Source organism: Cucurbita maxima, unplaced genomic scaffold (genome assembly GCF_002738345.1).
Source record: "Cucurbita maxima cultivar Rimu unplaced genomic scaffold, Cmax_1.0 Cma_Scf00006, whole genome shotgun sequence".
Taxonomy (NCBI): domain Eukaryota; kingdom Viridiplantae; phylum Streptophyta; class Magnoliopsida; order Cucurbitales; family Cucurbitaceae; genus Cucurbita; species Cucurbita maxima.
In genome coordinates, this window is record NW_019272022.1 from 4,044,501 (window position 1) to 4,065,882 (window position 21,382).

The 21,382-nt window shown below is 34.4% G+C and overlaps 3 protein-coding genes across 5 annotated transcripts; all 3 read right to left on the minus strand.

Annotated features, from left to right (window-relative positions):
* Positions 1–1,236: 1,236 nt before the first annotated feature.
* On the minus strand, positions 1,237–2,505 carry LOC111480331 (uncharacterized protein At5g65660-like). Of its 2 annotated transcripts, none has more exons than XM_023125308.1 (3): positions 2,222–2,505; positions 1,939–2,104; positions 1,237–1,426 (listed from the first exon to the last, which is right to left on the minus strand). In XM_023125308.1, the coding sequence occupies exons 1-3, from the start codon at positions 2,435–2,437 to the stop codon at positions 1,419–1,421; spliced, it is 390 nt and encodes a 129-aa protein (XP_022981076.1). In that variant the 5' UTR covers positions 2,438–2,505; the 3' UTR covers positions 1,237–1,418. The 2 variants fall into 2 exon arrangements, with proteins under 2 accessions (XP_022981076.1, XP_022981074.1); XM_023125306.1 differs by having other exon boundaries at positions 1,939–2,107.
* Positions 2,506–5,139: 2,634 nt separating this feature from the next.
* On the minus strand, positions 5,140–6,857 carry LOC111480299 (transcription factor bHLH93-like). Its single transcript, XM_023125260.1, has 4 exons — positions 6,255–6,857; positions 5,817–5,987; positions 5,573–5,740; positions 5,140–5,387 (listed from the first exon to the last, which is right to left on the minus strand). Exons 1-4 carry the CDS (start codon positions 6,816–6,818, stop codon positions 5,310–5,312), a joined length of 981 nt encoding a protein of 326 aa, XP_022981028.1. The 5' UTR covers positions 6,819–6,857; the 3' UTR covers positions 5,140–5,309.
* Positions 6,858–13,891: 7,034 nt separating this feature from the next.
* Positions 13,892–21,326, minus strand: LOC111480267 (protein odr-4 homolog). 2 transcript variants are annotated; one of them, XM_023125212.1, is made up of 12 exons: positions 21,073–21,326; positions 20,785–21,000; positions 20,559–20,654; positions 19,677–19,765; positions 19,446–19,574; positions 18,095–18,209; positions 17,568–17,649; positions 17,375–17,484; positions 16,079–16,221; positions 15,581–15,677; positions 15,187–15,403; positions 13,892–14,185 (listed from the first exon to the last, which is right to left on the minus strand). In XM_023125212.1, the coding sequence occupies exons 1-12, from the start codon at positions 21,151–21,153 to the stop codon at positions 14,127–14,129; spliced, it is 1,434 nt and encodes a 477-aa protein (XP_022980980.1). In that variant the 5' UTR covers positions 21,154–21,326; the 3' UTR covers positions 13,892–14,126. The 2 variants fall into 2 exon arrangements, with proteins under 2 accessions (XP_022980980.1, XP_022980979.1); XM_023125211.1 differs by lacking the exon at positions 13,892–14,185 and having other exon boundaries at positions 14,910–15,403; positions 21,073–21,325.
* Positions 21,327–21,382: the final 56 nt, after the last annotated feature.

The window sequence follows — 21,382 nt, forward strand, 5'->3', positions numbered from 1 at the left end:
TAATTATAATATTTAGCTTACATCCGACGGTGTAAAACTGTCGATCACAACGGTCTCTCGAATAAATATATTTTATTTTTGAAAGTCAATAAAAGAGAGCTGGAGAATTAATATCCAGGTGGCGGCAATATATCGCCACGTCGGATGTGGATATACCATTAAAATTCGAAATGAAGGGTCAAATGGTCAATTCATAGCTGGTTGGCTCTCAATGGAAACTGGAACGTCACACATTGGCTGCGTTTCAGTGCTGCTATTAAATTAAATCATTGATTCACCAACTCTTTTTTTTTTTTTTTTTTTTAATGATAAATATTGTGTTTGGTTTAAAGGAAATTATTAATATATAATTTCCCTTTCATTCATTGTTTTTTTCTTACATTTAATTAATTTTCTAAAGCCCCCAAAGAAAAAGTTGAATCTATGAAAAAGACGATTTTGATTTAAATTCCCATTTTGCTTTCTCGTCCTCTTCGATCGTGCACTCGTGTTCCCTCTCATGTGACGACCCTCGTGAAGATGTCTTCCATATTTAAATTTTAAAAACATATTTCTAAAAAACTATGTATTCACGCTATTAATGAGAATGATTGTTTATGTCATCATTATTCAAAAAAAGAAAAAAAAAACACTTGAGTATCCAAATAAGTTGCTGATGTGACCCCGACGTTGACTGAGCATACATTGCCCGGGAGCCAAACTCCTTTTGGGTGTTGGTTGCTGGTCATACGCATCGAAATCATCGAATTTAAACCTCCCTCACAAACGTCGAAAAATATCACCCGTCACTCAGTATTTCACGCGATTTTGGAATTAAAATAGCTATTAGGAAGAAAGGCCCAGTAAACCAATCACAAATTGGGCCCATAATAAATCAATGGCCCACGAGAGCAGAAAAGGCCCATATTAATCAAATCTAGCCCAAGAAGCCCGTTGACTTTTTACGAGAAACAATTCATTTTAAATTTATCATTTCACATTTCGTAATAAAATATAAGTGGTCTACGATTAAATATTATTTAAATGGGTTAAGAATAAGAAATATAAATAAAATATAAATAATTCATAAGCTTTAAAATAGGATACAAGCTAGCAACTAATATCTGAAAATATAAATTAATAAAATATTTAAAATATATCCCATAAATAATATATTCTCCCATGTCTATTTTAAAATATTTTATTTTAATTATCAATATTTACATACAAAAATATAATATAATAAATAAAAAAAGCATGCACAAGAAACGGCACGTGTAAAGTACACGTACACCCCCACTAAAATCTGCCCACGCGTGCGACTTCGGACTTCATTCACCGTATTCCGTTCAACTTCCACTTTCCCTCCCACGTCATTCCCACGCGGCTCCACGTTGGGCTGGATTTTTTAATGGGCCCACGGCCCATTAGTTCCATTTCTAGTTTCCTACGGTCCCACGCTTCCTATTTATTAATTTAATAAAAAAAATACACCTAATTTTTATATTTTATATTTTATCTACAAAATAGGATAAACTTTCCAAAATTTTAATAATACTAAGTTTAAAAAATAATAAAAAATACCCTTATTTTAAAAAATTAAAAAATATATTAATCGCTAATTTTTTTTTTAAAGGAAATTTTTAATCTAAAAAAGAAAAATAAAAAACTTCAAAATTACCTTAAAATTATTTTTACTTTTACAACCATGTTTTAAAAATATAAAGAGATATATAAATTTTAATATTATTTATATTTGTTTTAAAAAAGAGAATTAATTAAATTTTGTTGTTTGTCGAATAAGAAAATATATGGAAGTGACTAACTCACAAAACAGAGACAAAAAATATGAACATTGCTAGAAAATCCCAAAGGAATAATCGAATTAAAATTCACTTTAATATAAATAAATAAATAAATACACGTACACGCAGAGAAAGTTACAAAAACGGCACTAACTTAAAGACAGAGCTCCAGAAGAATCCGGAATACTCCTTGAAGGCTTCTGTTCTTCAACCACCACCAACGCCGCCGCACACGGCGGACATGCCATTGCTATAAACCTCGGAACCTCGTCGCCGGGCATCAAAACCGACAAGCTCTGCGCCGGAGTCTCCTTCCATATCTTCTAATTCCCAAAATATAAATAAAATCAAATAATTCTCAGATTTATAAGTGATTTTATTCAATTTCGCCATAAATCTTTTTTTTTTTTTTTTGAAGTAGAAGGAACAAAACGCACCGTATGGACCGGGGAAATTTTGTCGGGCGGCGAGAAGGCGGTGTTTACCGGCAGAAGGGGAGGATAGCGGTGGCCGATAAGTGATCGGAGCTTTTCCCAGTGAAGGCAACAAGAAAAAAAACAACACATGCAGAGCAAAAATGTGAACAAAAGAACCAAACCAACCGGAAGGCTCAGAGGGACCGGATCCTGTGCTTCGCCGTAATCATACTCCATCTTTGAAGCTCTCCAGTTTTCTGTGCAGAATTTGTTGATGAGGAGCTGGGACAATTAAATTTATGGACAAAAATATTTATTTAACTAAATTATAAAAATAAAACATGTTTTAAAATAATATATATTAAAAATAAATACTAAAACAAGAAAAGGCATACGTGTAAGTAGTATTCACATATTAAATTAAAAATAAAGGGACATTAATTATTCCAAAGTTTAATTTATAATTAATATTTGAGACAAAATTCTTGCTTGTGTTGATGATGCTACCAGTTGAAATGAAAGCTTTATTAATTTATTAATTTATTAAATAAAGGAAAGAAAAAATTTTATTATTAAAATGTTAATATCTCTCCGAACCCATCCTTATTATAAAATACTTGTAATTAATTTTATGGTGATCGAAGCGATAATTTCTTATGAAATTTATAGTAATTTTATAATTAAAAAATATATTATGCATTTATGATTTTTTATTTTTATTAAATAAGCTTTTAGAGTAATTTTATAATTAAAATTCTATTTTCTAATAAGACAATTCTATTTAAGGGAGAGTTTTTAATATCCTTGGAAAAACATTATCCTTTATTTACTTTTTCTCCTTAATTTACAGGTCATTTTTTTCATGTATCAAACCATGCAAATAAATAAATAAGATAATCTAAAATAATCCTCGTACTATGATTGGAAGAACGTTGTGATTTGGGTCCGGATTATATGACATGGCACTCATGGATGTCTAATGACTGGCATGCTATTCTCGTCGTGTCGGATTACACACGACACGTCATAACAGTACCGCAATTTTTGGATTATGGGTTTAAATCAATTTAAAATTCTACCATAATTATCTTTTAAATTTTCACAAATTTACCAAACTATATTAAAACGCTTTAGTCTGTCATCAATTAAATTTAATATTTTTAAAAGAGAAAAATAAAATTTTAAAATGTTTGTAATATAAGAGACTAAATTTAAATTAATCTTAAAAAAAAAAAAAAAATCCAAGACGTCCCAACCTTGTCTCATGGGCCTGAATATGCTTAATGGGCTTATGGCCCAAATCCGGTACCGCAGGACTGGAAAATCGGCCCGTTTCAGCCATGAATGTTCAAAACTTTCACAATAAATTTTAAATTTTAATTACATAAAATTAATATTTAAAATTATTAAAATTTTAAAAAAGTGCTTTAATTAAATTAATTTTATATTAAGGGTATCATTTTTCAAATTATTTTAAAAACTATATGAAGGATTAATGTTTAATGAAGTAAATGTGGGTATAAAACTAAAATTCTAGAAAACATAGGAAGATATACTTTAAAGTTAGATTCTAAACCCGGACTTAGCTAGTGTTCGACTATAAGCTTGCCTCTGATCGCCACTGTAAGCTGCACCGCCCCTTCAGTGCAGCCCGACACCGCCCACCACGACGCTGACAAGCTATGAACTTTATACATTCTCTCCCCTCATAAGTCTTGATTATGTTCGTAAACTAAGCTTATGTTATTCCATGATTTTAAAATATTTAGTATTAATATTGATATTGTTTTTCTTAGGTTATACGAGGATCGATATGAAGAAGACGAGAATTAACAAAGCTTCATTTCTATATTATCTTGGTTTGTTTTTGTCATTTTATTTTTATTTTACACCTCAACATAGTACAAACAAATTTAATTCAGTGTAAATTTTTATTTCTATTATTTTACTAGATTGTAGTAGTCAAAGTTTATTGCTAGTAGATATTGTCCGTTTTAGCTCGTTTTGTATCGTCGTTAACCTCACAGTTTTGAATTGCATATGCTAGGGAGAAGTTTCCAAGTACTTAGGAATGCTTCATTCTCCTTTTCAATCAACGTGAGATCTCACATAAAAACAACACCAAATTCTACACGATCAACTCTATGAAATTTAAGGAATGATCGAAATGAATAAAATAAAATAAATAAGTGGAAAAAAATAAGTAAATAAAAATGACGTAGTAGAACTCATATTCCAAATAAATGAAAACGTGATTAAAATGGTCTCGGTCACTCTTCGAGATGGAATGGAAGAGGGGAGGAGATTCTCAAACGAGGAAAATGATCCAATGACTTCAAAAGAATTAAACGAGGAGTCGTACGAGGTGAAAGTCTCATGTACGGTCATGTCGAGTGGCAATAAGGACGAGTTATCTGTCAATTTAATTGTATTAATTTTTCATAAATAGTTGACAATTGAAACCGACAAAAAGGGTAATGCATACTTGAGCCAGCATCGAGAAGTCTACGTTGATCCTTACCATATGCTATGACATAGGCTCTCTCTCGCACGAGAGGGTCGATATTATTAAACGCTCAAACCTAATTATATCCAAATTATTTATTTTCATTGAAACCAATAAATTATGGGAATTTAAAATCAAACAAATTTAGGATTAAAATCATTAGCTAACTATTTCCTTCGCATTCAAATGATTTAAATCTTCAAAAAAACGACAGCGCCATCTGAAATCTGAGCAGCACAGACCACAGACCACAGCTGGCCATTCAAAAACATGCCTGAAACCTGAATAATGAATCTCGTTGATTCCGAGGATTCCCCTAAACAACACTCTTCACCCATCGCTTTCAATAAGAAATGAAGCATCGTAAGATTTTGTACTAATCTCAGCCGTTCATCACTCCACTTGTGTCACATGATCAAAACCACCCAAATAATAATAATAATCATATCATTTTTATTTATTTATTTGTTTTTTTTTTCTTTTTATTTTATGATATGACAATCATTTGCTGATTTAAAGACTATTAAATTCAATACACATTTATTATTGAAAAAAAAAAAGACCAATTAAATTAACTCTTCCTAGTTTCCAAATAGGATGGTTCTACAGACATCTTCCTCCATATCCAGCATTTTCAAATAATGCTTGTTTTACTTCTTCTATCGGTCTCCGTTCCGTTCCCTGTTTCATCGAACACGAAGACTAATTAGCTTTAGAATTCAAATAAATGTTTTCACTTACGAATACTAATACCAATCTACGAGCTATAGTTTATGATAAAAAACGATGTTTCGTTTACGCTCGAGCTAAAGAAAAACCAACTTTGACATAGCTCGATTAGTTAAAAGAATTTGATTTATACGTGCCTCGGAACAAGAGGCTTGAATTGCGAAGTCATTGAAGCAGCTAATGACACATTGCTGAATATCAAGTCCCAAAGCTTCAAGAGTGTGCACTGTTGACAACAACAATCCAGGCTTAGCCGCACAGCAAATCTCAATCCGAGTGTCACCTTCTCTCCTTTCCACACTAAACTGCATTAATCAAACACAAATCCAAAATTAAAACGCTAATCAAAGCCTTAATCACCCTTAATCTCCCCTTAATTACCTTAGGTGAATTTCTGACCAAATATTCACTCGGCTTCTCAGCTCTCAAAATCCCCATAGACTCCAATTTACTCGGATTCGCCATTTCAATTTCCCTTTGCAAATGGTTGATTTTCTCGAGCAGTTCCTTCACGTAATCGATTGAATCCGCAAGAATCGCAGTTCTATCCATCTAATTAAAAAATAAAATGTGAATATTGACTAAAACCATCTATAAATTATAATATAATATATATGGTGAACTATAATTCATGACTGAATATGGGTTTTTGAGGACTAAGCAATATGGCCACGGCAACTTGTAGCTCAACGGTCTGAATATGCGGACAAATGGTGAGCCTTCCTTTCTTGCAGCGGAGGGAGAGTAAGCAAGCAACCTTGCTTGCATTCTTCTTCTTCATTTTTTTTTTTTTTTGAATTAATTAATTATTTAAAATACCTTGCTGATTTTGGGGACGATGGATCGGAGCATGGAGAGGCGATCATTAAGCCGCTTCCTCCGCCGTCTCTCCGCCATGAGATTCTTCGACGGCTTCCCCTGAAGTTTCTTACTCGCCGAACTAACGATCTTTTGGCCAAAATCGCACGTGCCACCGGCGTTGAAAACCGGAACAATTTCAGGAGAATAAGCCGGCTCCATTTTACAACTACCCAGAACTTCAAGATTCGGAATCTCATCCTCCTCTTCCATAACCGGACACCTGCCGAAACCCCCCGGCGTAGTCTCGAACGTAGTGTACGACATCGAATCGCCGGTACTCGGAGCCGCCGTGAACTGGCCGTCGGGAAAAGAATAGTCATCTTCCCCGCAGAGAAGATAGCCAAAATCCTGGTGGTCAATAGGTAAAGAAAAGGGGAAAGAAGAAGCATCAGAGCAATCAAAATTCCAGCCATTAGCAGTGGAGATTAGGTCGTTAATTTCAGTGGGCATTGCTAATTCCCAATTAATTTCTCTTCTCAAAGCTTGAAGTTCATCTAACAAACAGTGTTCATTCAACTCCATTTTTTTTTTTTCCTCTGAATAAAATGAATGGTGAAGTTGGAGAATATATAGAGAGCCAGAGGAGTATGAAATTAATTAATTAATTAATTAGTTGCTTAAATCTTGATTAGTGTATGTGGGTTAATAATATTGATGTCTTTTTCACCGAAATCTCTGCAATCAAAGGGAAGGAAGAGAAGTTAATATTTTTTTATATAAATTGGAGAAATTTTGTTGACCAAATGAATTGAGAGATCAGAGACGAAGACCATGTCAGAGAGGGTTCTCTGTATTTTGTATGCCCTAAACAATGAAGACAAAAACGCGAAATTACTTTTTTGCCCTTCCAATATGGTTTTAATTTCATCAATAAAATTTTCAAATGTTTTTATTTTTATTTTAATTCAAAACATTGCATTTTCCCTTATTTTCCAATATTTTAATAATGCTTGCATTTTTTTCATTTGTGATAATTTTTTAATTATTAATTATCGTGAGGTCGAACGTTTTTTTTGTACTCTTTCGGGCTTCAAGGGAGTGGCCCAATGTCTTCGCTGACACTCGTTCCTTTCTCTAATCGATGTGGGACCCCCTCCAAATTCACCTACCGTTAACAAATATTGTTATCTTTGGGCTTTCTTTCAAGGTTTTAAAGTCGTATCTACTAGGGGAAGGTTTTCACACCCTTATAAATGGTGGTTTGTTCTCCTCCCCAACCATCCCCAACCAATGTGAAACATCACACTCTAACAGATAGATTTTAAAACCGTAAGACTGATAGAGATGCATAACGAGCAAAACCAGACATTATTATATATATATATTTGTTAATTTTTCATTTGTTTCAAGATTAAAAATGTGTAAGTGCAAAAGATATTGAAAGAAGGGGATGGGGCCGTATGGCATCCAGATAGGTCCAAATAATTGTTTGCTGCGACGCCCATTTTTCAAATGAGTTGGTGGGCCGTTTTTTTGTTCGTTCATACTCTTTTCTTACCATTTTGTTCTTAGTGCCACCCCAATTTAATTTTCTAAACTTCATTAATTATGATATTAAAAAATATTATTAAATGTGACCTTAAATATTTCTTAAATTATGAATATGTGATTAATCAGTCGAAATATTAACAACAACCAATAATTCAATACTTACTAATAGAGATGACTATTCAACCTGCCTAATAAATAAGTACGTCGTTATGGCTCATTTGATCTTTTAACATTAATTTAAACCTGCGTTTTTTACTTTCATTGCTTGTCTTAATCAAAGAAGCAGCACCGTCGTTATCAATTTGACAATTTCAAATTCATACAATTTAATTTTAAATCTAAGATTTTATTACATACATTGAATCAAATTGATTAGCTGTCTACTCAATGTGTGACGTGACAAAATCGTTGACCATCTTCATGTGAAAATATTTTCTTCATTTTTTTCTACATAATTTCAAATAAATACATAAATTTCCCTTAGGAATAATTATAAATTTATACGTTGTCACGTGATAAATGCCATCTATTTAGCTCTTTGTTTACTATTACAATAGGGAGACGATAAAGGAGCGGTAAATAGCATTACCTCGTTCAAGAAAATAAGGGAATTATGTAATCTCAAGCTCTCAACTACTTTACCTAGTTACTTTCACCTATTTACCTCGTTCAATCAAAGAGATAATAAATCCCGATTTTACTGCATAAACAATAATTCACCTTTTTTTTTCGGTGAAAATGATAACTAAGCATAAAATATATTTTTGTACACCTATTAATTTTCTATTATTTTAAATATTTCTTCATTAAAAAAATTTAATGAAAAAATAAAAAGTGGGGCCATAAAATCTAGGATGTTCTTTAAATTTTAGCAAAAAGCCAAAATAATAACACTGGTTTCAATTGTTAATGTTGTATGCTAGCTGGTTTGCTCAATTACTAATAATCGGTATAATTAAAAAAAAAATTAAAATTTAGACGAATTTTAAATTTATTAATAAGTTAATTTCTATAGATATTGAAAGAAGTAAATGATAATCATACAGAAGTATGTTGATTAAAATATATCATAATGTATTTATACACATAATTTTATGTTCAAATAATAGTTCATTCACTGTCGTGTATGGTATTTATAGCTGTCGAAAAAAACCCTTTCTATAATAGTAATAATAAAACAAGAATATAATATTTATTTGTTCTTATTGTGTAATAAAAATGTAATTATTCTCTCGCAATCTGGATTATTCATCCAGACCCAGTGTTATTGTTGGCACTCGTTCCCTTCTTTAATTGATGTGGGAGCCTTCAATACATCTATTTGGGGCCCGATGTCCTTGCTGGCACACTGTCTTGTATCTACTTCTTTAGTGCTCCGCCTCCTCGCTGGTACATCGTCTTGATGTCGCTTTTGAAATCATTTATAATAGTTCAAACTTAGTAGATATTGTTCTCTTTATACTTTTCATTTGTAAAAATAGTTTAGATCTCACTCGTTGAGACGTGGGGTTTGGGAAAAGTGTGCTGGAATTAAATAAGTAAGCAAAACAAATGGCGGAGTGAGGAAACCCATTAACTCAATAAAAAATAAAAACAAAAACATACGGCTGACACGTGGCCCAATACACATAACCTTGATATCCACCCAAAATTCTCCCATCAAATTCCCTATTTATTTTATTCATTTTAACTTAATTTATTTTATTTCATAACAATAATGTATATTAAATATATACACATTTAGTCAATAATACATTGAAACTTGAACCTACCACCTTTGTAGAGATAATGAAATTATGTTTTTTTTTCTTTATTTTTATTTATGAGATTTTAAATTTATCTTATTATAATATATATACATATATATATGTATGTATATTAATGTAAATTGATATATTTATAAAAATTTAAAATTTAAAATTTATGCACTTGACATACAAAAATTTGATATAATTATTGGTAGTTAATTTTTTTTAATTTATGGACAAAAAAAGAAAAAAAAAGCAATATATTATCTATTACGAGTTTATAATTTTATATAGTATGATACGATTTTTGTTTGTAGTATGTTTAGTGTTCATTTGAGATTTGACTTTTGTCTTGGATTATGTTGTTTATGTACAATTTAAAAGCTTGTATTATATTTTGTTCCGTACTTGACTTACGAACTGGTGTAGTACTCATCCCTATCTCTAAAGAAGTTTATGTACTCCACTCACTGTCGTATAAACGAGCATTAGAGCAAGCGAGGGAATCCTTCAATTTAGGAGCTTCTCCCCTTATCCCTCACCCTACCCTTTCATTTATGCTTAAGGTTCTCGAGTTTGGGGGATTAATTGATTGGATACTGGAGAACCATAATCTTTTAGGGTTTAGGATTTAGAAAAAAACAAAAAAAAATAAAAATAATGGTTATTTCAATAATTTTTCGATTTCAAGAGGATATACAAAGTTTGCACACGAAACAAAATCTCTAATACATTTTAATCCCCAATCAAAAATTAATAATTTCTATATATAATTAGAACAATGTGACGTTAACACTATAGTTTATAATAATCGAAATATGATTTAGTTTGACATTTTATATAATTAAATATATTTCTAACCAATTATTTTGGAAATTTGTTACAATTGGGAATTACATTAAATAAATATTTTGAAATATATTAGGACAAAAAAGTTTAATAAAATCATCTCAATGATGTTTTTGTTTATATATAACTAATTTTGTAGTTTTGTAGAAGCAAATTGGATGATTTAATAATTTGCAATATTGAAGAATGTCAAGGTTGCCGCAATTATAGCTAGAAACCTATTAATTAATTAATATAATATAAATAACCGTGGAATGGCCCAGGCAAATAAATTAATTAATTTTTAAAAATGTTGTGGAAGGAAAAGAAAAATCCATAATAGTCGTCATAATTTGTAAGTAACTAAAATTCTCAACATCCTAAAGATTTTATTTTATTTTTTTAATTTTATTTGAAATTGACATCTGGAAGATTAGGGAGCTGTAAGTATGAAATAATAAATAAAAAAATAAACTTCAATTATTATTGACACCCTGGCTGTCCTTTAAAATGGAGTATTTATTAAATCTTATTTATAAATCATATACATATATATATTCGTTTCTATCTGATTATAAGCTAGTATTTTTAAAATTTTAAAAAATATATTTTAATTAAAAATTAAAAAATATATTTATAATTAGTCTTGTATTTAAAAAAGTACCTTTAAATTTTATTGGTCTTAATAAGTACTTTATTTTTATTTATTTCTTAGTTTTAAAAATATCTTTATTATTAATTTGAAGTTAAAAAATAGCCATAAAATTTTAAAATAGTATTAATTATCTTTATTTTTATAAAAAAATTTATTTATTTATTTTTTTAAACGTAATATTATTGATTTCGTCTCTGTATACTAATTTAAATAATATATTTTTTAGTTTTGAAAAATAATTTAAATAATATATTTTTAAAAAAATTAAAGTTATTAATTAAGAGATTGCGGAGCACAGAAGGAAAGCAAGATAGGAAAGACGAAAGTCGCAGGGAAACAGAAGACCTGCAGAAGAAGAGGGGTCGGGGTGGCCGCACACGGCGGTGGGCGAGAAAACCGCGGTGGTTTTATTTATTGTGCCACCAGCCGACAGGAAGCGGTTTCATTCCCTTTCCTGTCCCCGAAAAAAAACAGCTTTAACTCACAGCACACAATATTTGTGGTAAAACCACTAAACCTCCAAAACCGCAATTTTTGCTCTCTAGATTTTCTTCGTTAAGTGGTTTATTTTTTGTCCGTTTCCGAGCAAACCCCACGATGACTGACTTCCACCACCGACCTCACACCAAAACGCTACACTACTCCAACTCAACAACCCTTCACTACATTTTATTTTTATTTTTATTAATTAAATTTTATTTTAAGTTTATTTTTAAATCTCATAATACCAAATCAGAAACTGTAATGGTCTAAATCCACCGCTAGCAGATATTATTGGGCTTTCCCTTTCGGGCTTCCCTTCAAGGCTTTAAAACGCGTCTACTTGGGGAAGGTTTCCACACTCTTATAAATGATGGTTTGTTCTCCTCCCCGACAATGTGGGACATCACAAATGGTATCAGAGCCAGATATCAGACGATGTGCCAGCTTTCTCGCTGTTCCCCGAAGGGTGGTAGACACGAGACGATGTGTCAATAAGGACGCTGTGCCCCAAATCGTGTGGATTTGAGGGCGGTTCCACATCGATTGGAGGAAAAAAAAAAAAGTGTCAGCAAGGACACGGGCCCGAATGGGGGTGGATTATGATGTTCCCACATTGGTTGGGGAAGAGAACAAACCACCATTTATAAGAGTCTGGAAACCTTCTCCTAGCAAACGCTTTTTAATGAAGGGAAGCTCGAAAGAGAAAACCTAAAAAAGACAATATGGGCTAGCGCGCGAAGAAATTTGAATTTATTTAAATTTAAGTTTATAAATACCACGTTGTTGGGCCTGTTGGGCTCTATTTGAAGAAAAGCCCAAATAATTGTCGAACTGTTGGGCCTGTTGGGCTTTATTGTTGCGCGCCTATTCTCCCGCGTCCCATTCGTCTTGAAGCTGTGTTGCTACGTTCTTCCTTCATTGTTTGCTCTCTTCTCCAGCTTTCTTCAGGTGAATTGGTTACGTTTTCTTTCTTTTTCTCTTGGACTTTTTTGTTTCTTCAATGACGATGACGGTTTTGTTCGTCGGCGAAATGGTGTTATCATTGATACAGAGCTTTGTAAGTTCTCGAACTTTAAAATATTGTTGATTCTTGGATTGGATTGGAATGGAATAGTTGCGATTATTGGTGTGGATTTCTTTTGTTGAGAACTTTGTTCTTTTTCGTTGTTTTTTTCGATTCGGATTTTTGTATTTTTTGAGCTATGAGGCATCGAAAGAATTTGTATTCTACTCCTTGAGTGAGAATTGGTTTATTTGTTTCGGCTCTTTGATTTGTTATCTTCTCGACTGCGAAGGCTTAACTTGTAAGATGTTTTGTTTGATCGTCTGTGCTTTCTGTTTTTGTTGATTTTTAGATATATGGACTCTGCTGGAGGTCTGAGTTTGCATCCGTCGCACCGTTGTAAAACTATTCATCTGATCTGTGATAGAATGTTTTCGCTCTCGATGCACTTAAAGTTGGCTATCTATTTTTCTTGGATTTTAATTTGTTGCTTGTTCTTATTGTGGAGTTCATAGCTTCCGTTTGCATTTTTCAAGCATTTGAAGTTTATATAAATTTTACAGGTGAGAAATGCTCAGGGAGTTCATAATGCTGCAATGGAAAAGGATTGCGGTTTGCTTCAGTCTTCTGATTATTTGGATGCTCAACTTATCATTTTAGGATGGCAACAGGTATATGCCTATTTTATTCGTACTTTCTACGTATGAGTCTACATACTTAAACACAACATTTACATAGGGAAAACGGCAATTAATTCGTGATAAGCTGATCAAGCTTTACAAATCATATCAAGATTGGTTCAGTGATGTTAAAGGACTCGTATGGTTAATTTAATCATTCATCATCTTCATAAACACTGAAACATCAATTTGTTCTAATATCCAAAAATAATATATTCCCACATTTTAGTTTAAAAGTCTCTCGTTAGTTTCTTCTACTATAAAATGTCTACATGTTAATCTAGGAGAAGATTAAGAAAACCAAGTATGCAAATAGTTGGTAAAAGAGAGAAGACATACTCGTGTTAAGCAATGTTGTTTATGTCCATGGAGGTCAATTTTTTTCTTACTATATTTCCAATTATTATCGCTTAAGTTGTTGCAGTCATTAAATTTTCTTCCTTCTTTACTTCATGCTGTTGAATCCTTTTCACTAGAAAGAACAAGTTGAGAAATAGTTGCAAGGATTATTCGGTAGCTATGTTATGACCTTCGTTGATGCCTTCGAATGTTGACAACTGCTAACTTCAGTTACACTTATGTCCCTTTCTATGATTATTCCTTCTCCCTTCTTAACTACCAGACCAAGAACTTCGTGGTTACGAGTGGAGAAGATAATTTTTTTACACCCAATACGCAACTCGGTGCCTGAACGACTTTAACGTACGGAAAAGGTAAAACAAAGGCAAATAAGTTATGTCACTCCCAATTATAAAGCTTCTTGCAAAGAAGCCCTCGACTCTTGAAAACGTAGAACTTTGCATTGGTATACAGAAGTTATACGGGTCCTTTGGGTGTTGGCGTTCGCATCTCTTGATTTTTTATACTTAATGGTTTTCTACCTTGGCCAGGCTGTGGACACGGAAGGAGAAAGAGATTGCAATTGCCACCCACAGCGTGTTCTTATTTAAGCTTCTGAAGGGTTTTGGAAATGACTGCCATCCATCTATAAAGAGCGAAATCTGCAAATAGTAAGCATTACCCTAATCAGAATGGCAACTTCTAAGTCAGCACAACTAGAAAAGGCTTATTCAAAAATCAGCTTGCACCAATAAAAAAGAAATCGCTATGGATCATAGACAATTTGACGTACAAAATCAGATGCAGTGGTTTTATTTGGAGTAAGTGGTTTCACCCAATTCAACTCATTATTTGCAGTATGAAGGGATCAGATTCATCATGGACCAATTACCCTGGCAAAACTTGAGGAAGAAGCTACAAGTTGCGTAGTAGCTTGAAGAAGGTAAAGCTCGTGCTGTTCATTTTCTCCTCATATGGGAACACCATAAATGTCGTCTTCATCGCTAATTGTATCAGTAAAGGTTCCAACTCTTTTAGTTTATTCCATTATTTGGGGAAATGCTACTCCAATGAAAGCCTTCAAAATTCAATTAGGCACGAATTAGGTCAGTTCAAGCCTGCAATTTGTCAAATGATGGAGCTCTCAACTAAAATTTCCATGGCTTCATATCTCGGAGGTACATATTTCTATTTATATTTCATTAATTATAGGGATCTGTACTCTTAATTTGTCTTCCATGTGTAAACTTCCTATTTTTTATATGATCAAATTAGAATAAGAGAACGAAAAACAGGACATACCCTTCTAGTTTTGTCGTTTTGTCGGTGCTCGGGCCAACCTAGCCTTCTCTACATTGAAATGTCACCATTTTGTGGAGCCAGAAATTTTGTATGAAATGGCAAATGTGGCATTAAGAAGTCTTAGGAAATAACAGTACTCTGAACATGGGCTGAAAGAAACGGTTACCTTTGACCAACCCAAAATCCAAAACAAAACCCATCGGCGTATGATGCTCTCTAATGGCATGGCTATCAAAATTGGTGTAAGAAAGCTAAGCTAAGCTTAAGTAAATAATAAATCATGATCCCATCATGAAAAGAAACACGAAGCCAATGATAACTGCAAGGATAAGGACGAAAACAGCCATCATAATATTAATACCACTGGACTTGCTGCTTGAAGTTGCTGTACTGCCAGTTATCGTGCCATCGTTTCTGTTTTTCTTCTCTAATGAAGTCTCCGCGCATTGGAAGGGTACAGCCACATCCCAAAATGATTCTGCTGAGAGGGAAAGAGCCTCCTTTTCTGGTTCAAGAACTGTCGTCATGTCCATTGGTGCTTCCATGGACATTAATTCGGTGCAGTGTTCTTTTAAAACCTATAATGATGTTACAAAGACCTAAGTTAGCAAAAATAATTTACTTCCTAAGAAAAACTTCGATCTCGAACGTAACTTAAGAGTAAAAAACAAACAAATACAAGCAGCAATGACAACAATTGCAAGGGAAGAAAATAAAGAAAGAAAGAAAGGGGGGAAAAGGCCTGAAGTACAGACCGCAGTGGTCTCAGATGGTTGCAAATAGTCGCAGATGTAAATGTCTGCCAACCAAGGAACAAACACTCTTCGGGGAAATGAGAGGTTGCACTGTTTCCTGCACTCAGAAGCATTGAGGAACAATAGTCAAGATCCACCACCAGAAAATGCGAATTTCAGACCACGCCCACTAAAATATGCAGTCCAAAAAGGATGGGCATTTGAATGAACGAACCGATACTAGCATCAAGAAGATTAGATGCTCAAAGGAAATGACCTAAGTCTATATCTCCCTTTCCGGGTATACGCCAAACGCCATTAATCTATTATGAATACATCCAAAAGAACTGCAGCATCATCATCATAGAGACATCCATCTATTATAAATTCTTGTTTGATCTCTTTTTTAAAAGTAGGATCCACAATTACAAATTTTAGACCAAAACTTGTTCTCAGAGGTTCCAGCAAAAGAATTTGGTTAATTATGGCAATCTATCCTTTAATGTATAACCCACGTACCTCAACGAGTGAAGGAAGAGCTGAGAAACATGTTCTGATGCCACTTCATTTGCATCCTCATGAACGTCGTGTGCTTCCTTATCTGCGTCAACCTCATCGCATATTATGTCCAGTCTACTCTGTAAACTTGTGATGATATCTCCCTGTGAAGAAAAAACACGTTTTTACAAAATAAGCAGCAAATGTTAATGCATTATACAAAGTCCCGACAGTTTCGATCTTTATATAGTCAAACAACAAAAGTTATCCCACAGTTTGAATGTCTTTCAAGTAATGACCAGTCACCATGTAAAAGTGATTATCACTAAGAAGATGACTTCGACGCCTTTCATGATTAAAGAAGAGCAGAACAAGTGAGCCAGCACATTGAAAAAGTAACAATTGAAAGGTGAACCAGATAGACGAACTTGAGAGTATTAATTGAAAGCAAAATTTTCACAATCAATTTTAAGAAACTGCGACTAGTTATGAAAATTTTGAAATCAGATTGGGGGAGAAAGTGGTTCATAATCCATCATTAATCCTTACAGCCATTCGAAGAACAAATGGGAGGAGGTGCTTTTCTTTGTAAAATAAGTGGAAAATTAGAGAGGGTGGATTTTGGAGAATATTATTTCCATTGAATGAAGTAATAGTAAGGCGGTAAAGACCTCTTTGAATTATGAAGCAACAAGACACTGTTAACAGAGAGGATGAGTTCAAAGGAAGGATCTTACTGTCCATAGCCAACGGACATAAACAGAACAATGGGAAAAAGAAAATTGTAACAGCTCAAGCTCACTGCTGGTAGATACTGTTCTCTTTGGGCTTTCCCTTCCAAGCTTCTCCTCAAGATTTTGAAAACATGTTTGCTAGGGAGAGGTTTTCACACCTTTGTAAAGAATGTTTCATTCCCCTTTTCAACCGATGTGGGATCTTACAAAAATAACAGTTACAAGATGGTACAAGCAGTTTAATGAGGGAGAAAGAACCATCAAAGGCTTACGGTGGAAGGCGGGATAAACGAGTGAGAATATGTGGAAGGAGGAGAAGTTAAAATTATCTCTACTCAAAAGGGTGTATTTTTCTGGTGGAAAGATACTTTGAGGTAAATCTTCCCGTGTCTTTTAAGTCCATCATACAATTGACAAATTGAACACTTCATAAATTTCAATAAGGAAATCAGATATCAGCTCATCACATAACAAGGCCAAGGAATAGAAAGTAAAGAACTTTTATGACTTCAATTTTTAACAGGCAATAGAAGATTTTCACCTCAAAGTCAAAGGACGTAAAATTAAACATTGGAAATGTTACCTTAATTTCCGTTACAGCTTCGGAAACGGGTTCTTTTGAATTCAAATAAGCAAATGAACAAACCGAGCCTCTAATGACAACGATACCATCAACCTCTTTTTGTCTGCACGCTGTACAAAAGAAACTTTAAGGGAAAAAATTCATCAAAGAAAAGAACCACAAGGAACATTTAAACAAAATAGAGCCAGTAAACCTTCAAGAGACGTATCTTTCAGGAATGGTAGGAGTAATTCAATTTCATGCAAGTCTCCTAAAGTAGAAGGGGCACTAACCACCTAGTAAGAACGAAGGAAAACCATGGAGATCATAAATCAACTAAACCAACGCAATGAAAGAACTATAAATAATTTTAAGGTAAAATTACTTTTTTGGTCGCCGAGTTTTTAGGAATAGGTTCGTCTGGTCCCTAAAGTTTCAAACTCTTACCTTTTTATTCCCTAAATTTAGACTTGTCACTAGGTCTAAAAAAATAGAACAAAAAACGTTAAAAATAATAAAAACTTAGGAACTAAAAAGGTATTTTCCCATAATTTAAATAGAACAAAAGGTGCTCAAAGCTAGAATACACAAACCTATTACTCGAACCTCTTTCGTAGGACTAAAAAGATGCATTTTAAAACCTCATGGACTAAACGAACCTATTCCTGAAACCTCAAGGACCAAAACGGTAATTTCCTCATAATTTACTCATAGGTTGCACAACAGAATTGTTCTACTAACCAGATTGCCATCAATCATGGCCTTTGCATCTTTTAGAACATCAGCTTGAATCGAAATTCCATTACGAATTACATTTATTAATCTTTGGACATTTGATGCCCTCGAAACAGGTAACCTGGCAAAAAGTAACAAAGCACACAGAAAAAAAAGTCAAAATACAGCACTAAGAGATACATTCAGGATTGTTGCAAAATTTATAGGAGACAATACGGAGCATAAAATTAAAGATAACTTGTAGTTTAGTTAATGAGTTTTCATCTTTTTGTCTTTTTAGTCTTTTGAGTTTACAAACCTTACGATTCCTAAGTTTTTTCAATTTAGCCACTACCAACCTCAAGTATTCTTCCTTTCCCTCCATAAACCCATAAAAAAAATCTCTGCAAACTTCTCTTCTCTCCTTTAGCTGCACTCAATATGTGCAAAATACTGGGATCATAAAGAGCCTTCTCCCAAAGAGTGAACTTTACGAGGGTGCTGGGGCATAAGGGGCAGTGCGAGTTCCGTGGGGTGTTGGTATAAATTCTACATACATAGGAGGCAAAAATACAATAGGATATACTTTCCAACCCACACTCTCTACACAGCTCATAAATGACCTCCCACCTCACGAAATGAGACCCTCCTTGGCTCCCACTTAAAATTGACTATAGAATGGCTTATGACCACGTTGCTTGGAATTTCATGCATAAGAAGTGTGGAAAAGAGGCATGGACAAAGGTTTAGTAGAATTGATCGAGATCTTGGATATAGAATTTTATGATCGAGATCTTGGATATAGAATTTTATGCTCGAGATTCTTGAACATGACCAGTTCAAGTCAAGTTCTTGGATCTAGAATTGCTCGAGATCAGCAAACTTCTTCCTCTAGGTCAATAAGGAGCAAGATTCCTACAACAAGAAGAACAAAATGTGGAGATCCCCTATCCTTTTCTCCTTGGTGGTATACATTTGTAACAAACGTTTGCCTAGAAGAGGCATGGACAAAGGTTTAGTAGAAAGGTTCATCACTCGGATAGAGCAGCTTGTTTTATTCACTTGTAATTTTCTAATGATAGCATTTCTTCGCTCTTAGCGAGGAGGATTCTTTTATCAACCTTAATAGGATTTTATAGGCCTTCAAGACTATTTGAAGCCTTAAAATCAATGCAAAGAAATGTTCCTTTGTTGAGGTTAATTTGGATACAAAAGCTGTATAGGTGGGCTCACTTGGTGAAGCATGAGGATTTTTTCAAGGGGTGGAAGGTTCACATTAATACATTATCTTAGGCTGCGAGCAACAAAGATCGACATTAAAGTATCTAATAGCGTCGTAAGAAAATAAAAGTGGGGATGATATAGTAATGCAAGTTACCTCATATCGAAGTTGTATATACACTTATATGTCTGAAGTGATGTTAAGACCCTTCCCATTTTAAAATCAGAAGGACGCAGGCTGTTTGATGTGAGATTTGATGTCAAAAAGAAATTTCTACATGTCCACCTGCCGAACTTGTTTGTCAGCACATCAAAAGTTTCTTGGCACTATGACTGTTCTAGAAGGAAGGGAAGTGAATTAAATACATGAGGATTTTGATGTACACACCTCCTTGGACTATAACAGATATGAACCAGGAGTCTTTCCTCTGAGTCAATGACTGTAAGTGGCGCTGCTTCTGCTACAGCCTTTACAGCCTGCAGGAAACAATATATTAGCATTTGATGGTCTCCCAACAGAACGTAGGAAATCTTCAATCCACCATAACACTGATTTTGGTTGCAGTAAGCTCAACGCTCAAAAGACTCCTCCCGATACGAAGGTTCCGACTCAAGCCTCTCCAAATCGTCTCAATAGCTAACTAATGGAGAAATTTCGAGAAAGAACTGTCGCAAAACCCCCTCACTAGGTCATTCATTAATCTATGAGAAGCTACTCATGTAACAGCCCAAGTCCACCGCTAGCATATATTGTCCTCTTTGAGCTTTCCCTTTCGGGCTTCCCCCTAAGGTCTTAAAACGTGTCTGTTAGAGAAAGGTTTTCACACCCTTATAAGCAATGCTTCGTTCTCCTCTCCAACCGATGTGGGATCTCACAATCCACCCCCTTGGGGCCCAGCGTCTTTGCTGGCACACTGCTCGGTGTCTAGCACTGATACCATTCGTAACACCTCAAGTCCACCGTTAGCAGATATTGTCCCTCTTTGGGCTTTCCCTTCCGGGCTTCCCCTCAAGGTTTTAAAACACGTCTGTTAGGGAGAGGTTTCCACACCCTTAGAAGCAATGTTTCGTTCTCCTCTCCAACCAATGTGGATCTCACAACTCATCAGTCCATATACTTGAATGAGTTGCAAATAAATCAATCTATTATCTACAACACTCAAAAGATGGACGAGTAATTTTTGCCCAAAAGAAGAAAAATGGACCCTACACCACAAGGTAAGCTCTGTAACCTTTCTAAAACTACATGCGAACGGGGTGACAATGATACCTGGCAAAGCATTAGGGTTGAATTCTTAACCGCCGTTTCACTAGCCCATACATAAACGCCAATCACCTTCACACCTCCCGGTAGCATTCGCCGGACCTGGAATGAAAATGATCAACAGCCTCTTTTGCAAATTCGGATCCCCAAAACATAATTCATAGCACAAGAAATGCATTATATCCATTAAGACTATCTTCGTAAATTAAGTATGAAAAACAATTGAATCCACCTGGCGAGCGTGTTCAGCAACCCAATCCTTGTCGATAACCAAAGACGAGGAATCGACAGCCGGAGATTTGCCTTTCGATCCCTTCTTCTTATCGTCTTTAATGGCGCCGACGAGTGAACAAGCCGCCTCTCCGGCATCGTTGGGAGGAGTTGGGATCAAATCGAACACGAAACCTCTATCTAATGAAGAGCTAATCCTTCCAATCACAAGGCCGATCTGTGAACCAAGCAGACCACGATTGACAATGAGAAAAACGTAAAGGAATGGACGGAAGAAGAGGAGAAATACCTCCGATGGAATTGCGGACTGAGCGAGGCGATCCTCGACGATTGTGAGCCGAGATTCTTCTGCCACCACAGCTTTCACCATGATAGCCGTGGCCGTGCTTCACCACAGCAATTTGGATGCAACTATGAAGAAGCTAAAGAAGAGAAGATTGCCGCGAGATTTAGCCTCAATTCTAAATGTTCTTCACCCTTACCCGCCAGTACTCGCTCGGTTCATTTCTTCCACTGGGTTTCTAGTTGACTGGGAATTTCTAATTGGAAGACCTACAAAAAAAAAAAAAAAAAAAAAAAAAAAAAAAAAAAAAAAAAAA